At 37.5% G+C, this 10148-nt stretch overlaps 1 protein-coding gene across 1 annotated transcript in view; it reads right to left on the bottom strand.

Annotated features, from left to right (window-relative positions):
* Positions 1-10148, bottom strand: part of tacr1a (tachykinin receptor 1a) — a 45970-nt gene that overhangs the window by 948 nt on the left and 34874 nt on the right. Inside the window, exons 3-4 of the mRNA XM_029440643.1 lie at positions 3149-3299; positions 1780-1976 (exon numbers count right to left, since the gene is read on the bottom strand). Of these exons, the coding sequence (XP_029296503.1) occupies positions 1780-1976; positions 3149-3299 (348 nt within the window). The remainder of the gene's footprint in view (positions 1-1779; positions 1977-3148; positions 3300-10148) is intronic.

Genomic DNA, 10148 nt, shown 5'->3' with positions numbered 1-10148 from the left:
CACGTCCTATAGATACATTAGGTTCAAACAGAGGAGGTAAGACCTTCTAAACACTTTGAGGCCCGGCCAGAACTTTAGCCAAAAGTTCATTTAAATCTTAGTTTTTTACGGCCATAGTAATTTATTTAAGCTGTTCAATGTACCCCAAAGAGAACACACCATCGTCTGTCAATAGCATGAACGTATGCTTCTTTTATAAACTAGCATAGGATTGAATACAGATCATAACATTAATATTTAAGTCATATATATTATAAAGTAAACGGCACAATGTTGGTGCAGTGTTGTTTAGTTACTGTAGATGATCATGCAACGCAGTTTACAGAAATAAAAGCGACGTGAACTAAACTAAATCAATATTTTACCCACTTCACACTATTAAAAGCATCTGTTAATCTTCCACACGCTGCAGCTGATGTAGCACCAGAGTAACAAGCAACAGTGAAGTGAAGCACTCGCATGTCCATTAACAATAACTGTTGCCTGTGACATTTACTGGACGTCTCATTTATATCAGCACTTGATGTTTAGCGTAAACCGCAGAAGGAAGACATGACTTGAGATAAAGAACTCACAGGGGGGGCCGGCAACTAAATGAAAACACCTCAATAAACACACACAGGGAGAGATGTGAAGGGGGAAGGCGAAATGTCAATCGCTGAGAGCAGGAGAGCGATGAGAAGAGATCTCTTGAAAATGAGAGAAGAGGGCGATCATCGGTCACACATTAGAGTTTAAATCGACTGAGCTGGAAGGAAAAGCCGCTTGTTGTTCTGTACAGATTGATGACTAGACCTCCGCTCGCCGCCCTCACATATTTTCATTATAGGACGACTTTAGGAGGCGGAAACACCCAAGTGTGAAATCCAATTTCTCCGACAGTACGAAGACAATTAACAGGTGGTCGCAATCCAACACGATGGGAGATGATCGAGTAAAGACAACAAGCAGAGTAAATCATCTGCCTTCATTTCCCCATCAACGATCTTTAAATGCATCAACGTTCAGAATGCTAATATCAGTTGTTTGTTGATGTTCACAGTTGGATTCAGACACTTCAGAGATGTGTTTCAAAGTTTGAAGTTCGTTCTCACTTCACGTGTGGAAGTCTGTGACATGTGGAGACTTTCTTTCTTTGCAGAGATGTGACAACGTGACAACATAAGGAGCCTTTCTGCTGAGCTGTGTGTGTGTGTGTGTGTGTGTGTGTGTGTGTGTGTGTGTGTGTGTGTGTGTGTGTGTGTGTGTGAGACAATATGATTGCTGCTATACAAGAAAACCATGTTTCCCCCCCTGAAGAGTTGTCATCTTCACAGTGGACATATTCCCACCACTTTATCTTGTCAAAGGACAAAACATGTCCTGGGGAGAACTTATCTTTATCACCAGTTAGGGGTCCATAACAAGATCAGTTCATAAAGTTAGGAATAGTGTAACGAAACACTGCACCGAGCGAGGAAATTAATTAGTAATAATACTTTAAAAAGATTAATAAGAAGTGCAAATACTGAAGTAAACAAACAATTATTTACCATCAACACCAACATGAATATGTTTCGTGCGCCAACAAAACAACAACACTGTCGTCATCGATGGTGTAAAACTGCTGTTGATGAAACTGAAGACTTCCTGCGCGTGTTTCAACCCCAGGAAGAGACGCGTGACCCCCAACACTTACAGTAGGAAACACCTTGGTACCCGGTTTTCTCTGAAGTTAAACATTTGAGCGTTTACAGTAAACAAATAATAAAATATATGCGTGCGTCGGTGCCGACTGACCTGTCGTTGAGGCAGCAGTAGATGATGGGGTTGTACATGGTGGAGCTCATAGCCAGCCACATGATGGTCAGGTACACCTGCTGGATAAACTTTTGTTCAAACATGCCGGGGAAGAACTGGTGCAGCAGGAAGTAGACGTGGTAGGGCAGCCAGCAGATGGCAAACGTACACACCACCACGATCATCATCTTCACCACCTGTTGGACGCAACAGCACCGAGTACAATGTCATATAAAGTCCAACAGCATTCCTGCCCCATGAATAATATATAACACATATAATAATAATAATAATAATAATAATAATAATAATAATAATAATAATAATAATCTGTATTTGTACAGCAGCTTTCATACAAGCATTGCAGCTCAAAGTGCTTCACAGCAAAAACATAAATATTTGTACAAGATTAGACAGAATAAGAGCATTTACAGAACAACAATCACAGTGTGGATGAGTCTGAAGCACCATTAAAATAATATAAAATAACAGAATTAAAATAATATAAAATAACAGAATTAAAATAATATAAAATAACAGAATTAAAATAATATAAAATAGCAGAATTAAAATAATATAAAAGAGCAGAATTACAATAATATAAAATAACAGAATTAAAATAATATAAAATAACATTGGAGATCATGCCTCGTTTCCGTAACGTTTAAAACGTGCATATACAACCTGTCAAGGGAAAACACATCATGTAATGTCAGTATTCGGCTGTGCATTGTCTCCTTAACAAGAAGTGGCAACAAATCTGTCCGTCCACAACAAGCGCAGCTGCTTTGAAATTTCTGTCTGCCCATTTGGAAATGTAACACTCATCATGTGCACTGTCAATACCAGACAGTGTTTACTGCAAATGATGTACAGATCTGTGAGGCTGTCTCATTATCTGCTGTGCTGCAACATGATCAATGTCGAGATTTCGACAACCAACAAGTGTGTGTTGGTGTGTTTCCAGTATATTTGTTCTAAAAATGTTGTTGCTAAGATTTCTGTGCACACAGTGCAGCCACACACACCAGCGTGAGAGAAGATGAATTTGTAACACTTACACGTCTAAAATAAGCCGTTGAGGAACAGCATTCAAAACATTTAGAACTAGAACGGCACTCGGAGAGCGCACACCTTCACCAAGGCCAACGGTGCATTCAAGTGCTCCTCGGGATGGTCACATTCCCCGGGATGGGAACTTGTTGCAAAGTTGCAACATGGACGCTACTGATGAGATGTGTTGTATTTTATTTAAACAACACGTTGATGGTGACGCAGATACATGATGATGTCATCACTGCGGCAAGAGATGTAGCCACGTCCAGGTTTAAGTAATCTGATTACACTGGTTTGCTAAAGTGCAGGGTACCTTGCGTTTGGCGGTCAGCTGCTCCTTGTAGCGGTCAGAAGAGTCTCCGGGGATCTCACTGGCCCACAGGGTTAGTCCCACCACCAGATAAGCACAACCCATCACCAGCAGAGGAAGGAAGTAGATGAGGATGGCCACACACACATAGTACCTACAACAGGACAGAGCACACAGACGTCATGTCAATGTGCTCGGACTGAAGCAGAGAGAGACTCACGTTGGAGGAACCACCGGTAACATTGTGAACATCCAGCAGTATAAAGTATATACTGTGTATACTGTGTATACAGTATACACAGTATACACAGTATACACAGTATATACTGTGTATACTGTGTATACTGTATACACAGTATACACAGTATACACAGTATATACTGTGTATATATACTTTAAACCAAACCTGCACCGTTGGGATCAGATTATATTTGAGTGGCACGGAGCATCAGGAAGTGCCTGGAGATACTTCTGTGTAGGTTTGTCACTGTTTGTGTAAAAACATTTCTGAGAGCAGTAAGTTTGATGATATGGTGCATTATGGATGCATTATTGATTTAAAGGCGTGCTGAGTAACAGAAGGCCTTTACATCATTTCTGCTGCTCACTCTGAAGGACTCATGCAGCAAGTAGTGAAACAAAGTTACTTCTTGGAGTCACGAGCTGATTAGTGTGTGTGCCAGAGGACTGAGGAGCACGATTAAATATCAGTCAGACCTCCAATAACTGTCCAATCAATTTCACCCCTAAATGAACAAATTAAATATGACAGCTTCTGCGTTTAGCTAATGATTTGGTAATCTACCACAGACACAGCGTTTAATCCTGCTAAATCCCTGTTAAGTGTGTGTGCAGGGGTGTTTATACACATGTGTGTGTGCATTAATGTCTGTTTCAATGTGGCTGATTGTATTATATCAGTCTGAGTGTGTGTATCAGAGAGCGAGGACCCCCTGACTGCAGCATGCACACAGGGATAATCTGTTTCCTCCTCTGCAAATGCTGAACAGGAGACTCACGGGCCACTTTCTTGGCAATTAACTACAATTATGTTGATTCCAGTGGAGACCCGGGAGCGCAGGAGCTTTCATCAGAGTACATATGACCACACACACACACACACACACACACACACACACACACACACACACACACACACACACACACACACACACACACACACACACACACACACACACACACACACACACACACTGCAGAGAAGATGTAATATCCAGTAGAGGGAGAACATTACTTTAGCCCTAAATAATCTCATACGCAGTCTTTGATATTCAGATAGACACTCATCAGCACACCTGAGCACCTTTTACATTCTTCAAAGGAGGTCTACTACAGTTTGGGATCTCTGTCTGTTGTTTGCTGCTGGATTCAGGTCTAAAATACAACCATGGATCTAATTCTCAGAAACAAAATACATTTTCTGTGTCAGTGTTTTCAGTCATTCCACCTGCAGTTTATTTATAAATCCACTTCCACCACGTTACTGCCTTGTCTCTCGCTGTGTGCCTTTGTTTTGCAGCTTTCACATTATAGCCTGTATTTATCCTGATCCAGTTTCCCTGTATGTTCCAGATTCTGCTTCAGCCCTTGAGTACTTTGTTTACGTGCCTGGACTTTTGGTATCTTTGTACTTTTTGTTCATAAAGACAAAAGAAAAAGAAAATTGCACTCAGTCTTTTTCTTCTCTCATCCAAATACCAAAGCTACTATTGTGTTTCCTTGACATTAAGTGGATGTAAAACTTATTAGATGGGACTCTAAGAAGGTTTTGTTTGTCAGCTTCAGAATTGTTTTTCTTCAGTACATTTAAAGTCTTGTGTTAGAGAGAGATTATTAAATTAGTCAATAAAGTTGGAGGATTTGAAGGTTCTGTGGAGGAGAGTCAGGACTGCAGAGCTGCCGGACCTGGACACACAGGTGTTTGTAATTACTATGCCTGATTAGACCTCGAGGTTGAGCAGAGCTATGCAGGGAATACGTTATGTACGTTATACGCTACGTATTCATATATAAGAATGATAAAGGTGTTATGGCGTATTTAGACTGTGCAACAACCATTATCGTGAACGTTTATTGTATGTCACAGAACTAAATGTCACTTTCTGTGTCAGATTAATATTAAATGCGTGAAAGCGCAGGATGGATAAAAATACAATTTAACGTCATTCAGAAGGATTTTTGTTTATTATGAATGAAGAAGTGTTTGATTTATACAATTATATCCAGTATACTATAATATAATATAGTATATAGTTATACTTGTATGCCTTCTCTGCATAATATTTTTATATTCAATATTCAGCCTTGTGTAGGCGCCATAGAGCTGTCACCAAACATCCAGTCAAGATTACTTTGAGGACTTCGCTGCACCACTTACTTTATTTTAATTCTATAAAATCTTTATTTAATCAGGCAGTTAAAATCTCTTCTCCAAGAGAAACCAGAGAACAAAAACAAAAACAAAACAAAACAACACAAAGTATTATTACTAATTCATTTCCTCGCTCGGTGCAGTGTTTCGTTACACTATTCCTAACTTTATGAACTGATCTTGTTATGGACCCCTAACTGGTGATAAAGATAAGTTCTCACCAGGACATGTTTTGTCCTTTGACAAGATAAAGTGGTGGGAATATGTCCACTGTGAAGATGACAACTCTTCAGGAGGGGAAACATGGTTTTCTTGTATAGCAGCAATCATATTGTCTCACACACACACACACACACACACACACACACACACACACACACACACACACACACACACGCACGCACACGCACACACACACACACACACACACACACACACACACACACACACACACATGCACACTACTCCTGAGAAGCGGTGTAATCAGGGAAACAAAGTGAAAACACCTGTGTAAGGGCGTAATTTCATCCTAATTATAGAGGCTTTACTATATAATTACATCGCTGTAGTCCACGGTTGTTTGCAGCTAGAACAACAACCAGAATGTATGCATTATGTATACTTCCTGCCTGCATTATGTATACTTCCTGCCTGCATTATGTATACTTCCTGCCTGCATTATGTATACTTCCTGCCTGCATTATGTATACTTCCTGTGTGCATTATGTATACTTCCTGCCTGCATTATGTATACTTCCTGCCTGCATTATGTATACTTCCTGCCTGCATTATGTATACTTCCTGCCTGCATTATGTATACTTCCTGCCTGCATTATGTATACTTCCTGCCTGCATTATGCACTTCCTGCCTGCATTACGTATACTTCCTGCCTGCATTATGCACTTCCTGCCTGCATTACGTATACTTCCTGCCTGCATTATGTATACTTCCTGCCTGCATTATGTATACTTCCTGCCTGCATTATGCACTTCCTGCCTGCATTATGCACTTCCTGCCTGTATTACGTATACTTCCTGCCTGCATTATGCACTTCCTGCCTGCATTACGTATACTTCATGCCTGCATGATGTATACTTCCTGCCTGCATTGTGTATACTTCCTGCCTGCATTATGTATACTTCCTGCCTGCATTATGCACTTCCTGCCTGCATTATGTATACTTCCTGCATGCATTATGTATACTTCCTGCCTGCATTATGCATTTCCTGCCTGCATTATGTATACTTCCTGCCTGCATTATGTATACTTCCTGCCTGCATTATGCACTTCTTGCCTGCATTAGGTATACTTCCTGTCTGCATTATGTATAATTCCTGCCTGCATTAGGTATACTTCCTGCCTGCATTATGCACTTCCTGCCTGCAATATGCACTTCCTGCCTGCATTATGTGCACTTCCTGCCTGCATTATGCACTTCCTGCCTGCATTATGTGCACTTCCTGCCTGCATTATGCACTTCCTGTCTGCATTATGCACTTCCTGCCTGCATTATGTATACTTCCTGCCTGCATTATGTACTTCCTGCCTGCATTATGTGCACTTCCCACCTGCATTATGCACTTCCTGTCTGTATTAAGCACTTCCTGCCTGCATTATGTATACTTCCTGCCTGCATTATGTGCACTTCCTGCCTGCATTATGTGCACTTCCTGCCTGCATTATGTATACTTCCTGCCTGCATTATATGCACTTCCTGCCTGCATTATGTGCACTTCCTGCCTGCATTATGCACTTCCAAATATTGTATCTTTATGATTTAATTGTATCTTCTTTTCACCACCATCAGTATGAATGTGTTTCAGCTTTGAAATGTGGAACAATATTGTAGAAGAATAGCACATTAAAAAGCAAGTTTTATTATGTTTCCCCACTTTTGTGATTGTTCTTAGTTCGCTCACATTTCCACCACATGTGATTGACACTCAGCTTTAGTCGTAGCTGCGCGTCTTCTCCGTGCCGCAGACTGAAAGAGTCGGTAACGTTAGCAGTAACACCTGAGCCTTTCTTTCCCTCTCGTCTCACAGGAGCAGAGAAACGCAGTTTAAAATCTAATCTTGTCTTTAATTAAACCGACTCAAGCATTGTGTCACACCGATGCAATGAAACAATATTTAAAGTGTTAACCGAAGGCAACACGAGGTCACAGATAACGTTTATACAAGGAGGAGAAAACGGAAGCTGCTGCAATCCAATTACTCACAGAAATGTGACACGTATCCAAAAGTGTCAAAAGGAGAAATGAGCTTCGAGAAATGAGTCTGCGTGTCGCTGTGTTTCTCACACGTCCTGTCTCTCGTCTGTCATTTGCTCATTTTGGGAAACGTAGAAGTCGAGTAAATCGGAAGCAATGTGAGGCAAACATTATGTAAATACAAATCTTAACTGCCTGCTGTGCTTTATAATGAGCCTGTTTGTCCAGAAAGGGAAGCTGTCTGTATGTCACACCTCTCTGACAACACATCCAGTGAAGCCACAGAAAGTAACCACACAATACGTTTCATGTGGTTACTAAACTGCGAACGGAGGAGAAATTGAGGGTTTGTTTAAATATCTCGGTCTGTAAAAGCAAAAGCAATGCGACGAGTCTCCAAACTGGGACATTTTAACAGAGGCTCTCCTCCTGCTGAAGCATGTGTGGTATAAGCAAACCGACTTTCTTCCTTTGACAGAGTCAAGGATCAGGCTGAGGGGAGATACTTTCTGAGAGAGACAACAATAGACTTCACACTGCTGCACGTCTCTGCACACGCTCCTGAAGCTGTGTCCATCTAAATGCTAAATGCACTGATTCTGAAGTGCTCCTTCCTCCTGCTGAATCATGAGCATAATGCAGGCGGATTACTGATGAAGTATATAACTATACACTATATGTGGTATATAATACTTTATGTGGTATATAATACTATATGTGGTATATAACACTATATGTGGTATATAACACTATATGTGGTATATAACACTATATGTGGTATATAACACTCTATGTGGTATATAATACTATATGTGGTATATAACACTATATGTGGTATATAATACTTTATGTGGTATATAATACTATATGTAGTATATAATACTATATGTGGTATATAATACTTTATGTGGTATATAATACTATATGTAGTATATAATACTATATGTGGTATATAATACTTTATGTAGTATATAATACTATATGTGGTATATAATACTATATGTGGTATATAACACTATATGTGGTATATAATACTATATGTGGTATATAATACTATATGTGGTATATAATACTTTATGTGGTATATAATACTATATATGGTATATAATACTATATGTGGTATATAATACTTTATGTAGTATATAATACTATATGTGGTATATAATACTATATGTGGTATATAATACTATATGTGGTATATAATACTTTATGTGGTATATAATACTATATGTGGTATATAATACTATATGTGGTATATAATACTATATGTGGTATATAATACTTTATGTAGTATATAATACTATATGTGGTATATAATACTATATGTGGTATATAATACTATATGTAGTATATAATACTATATGTGGTATATAATCCTTTTTGTGGTATATAATACTATATGTAGTATATAATACTATATGTTGTATATAATACTATATGTGGTATATAATCCTTTTTGTGGTATATAATACTATATGTAGTATATAATACTATATGTGGTATATAATCCTTTTTGTGGTATATAATACTATATGTAGTATATAATACTATATGTGGTATATAATACTATATGTGGTATATAATCCTTTTTGTGGTATATAATACTATATGTGGTATATAATACTATATGTGGTATATAATCCTTTTTGTGGTATATAATACTATATGTAGTATATAATACTATATGTGGTATATAATCCTTTTTGTGGTATATAATACTATATGTGGTATATAATACTATATGTGGTATATAATACTATATGTGGTATATAATACTATATGCGGTATATAATACTATATGTGGTATATAATACTATATGTGGTATATAATACTATATGTGGTATATAATACTATATGTGGTATATAATACTATATAATACTATATGTGGTATATAACACTATATGTGGTATATAATACTATATGTGGTATATAATACTATATGTGGTATATAATACTATATGTGGTATATAATACTTTATGTGGTATATAATACTATATGTGGTATATAATACTATATGTAGTATATAATACTATATGTGGTATATAATACTTTATGTAGTATATAATACTATATGTGGTATATAATACTATATGTAGTATATAATACTATATGTAGTATATAATACTATATGTGGTATATAATACTTTATGTAGTATATAATACTATATGTGGTATATAATACTTTATGTGGTATATAATACTATATGTAGTATATAATACTATATGTGGTATATAATACTTTATGTGGTATATAATACTTTATGTAGTATATAATACTGTATGTGGTATATAATACTATATGTGGTATATGTGGTATATAATACTATATGTGGTATATAATACTATATGTGGTATATGTGGTATATAATACTATATGTGGTATATAATACTATAT

This window comes from Cottoperca gobio, chromosome 9 (genome assembly GCF_900634415.1).
Source record: "Cottoperca gobio chromosome 9, fCotGob3.1, whole genome shotgun sequence".
NCBI classification, from domain to species: Eukaryota; Metazoa; Chordata; class Actinopteri; order Perciformes; family Bovichtidae; genus Cottoperca; species Cottoperca gobio.
The sequence above is the reverse complement of the archived record's forward strand: the minus strand, read 5'-3'. Positions and strand labels throughout refer to the sequence as shown.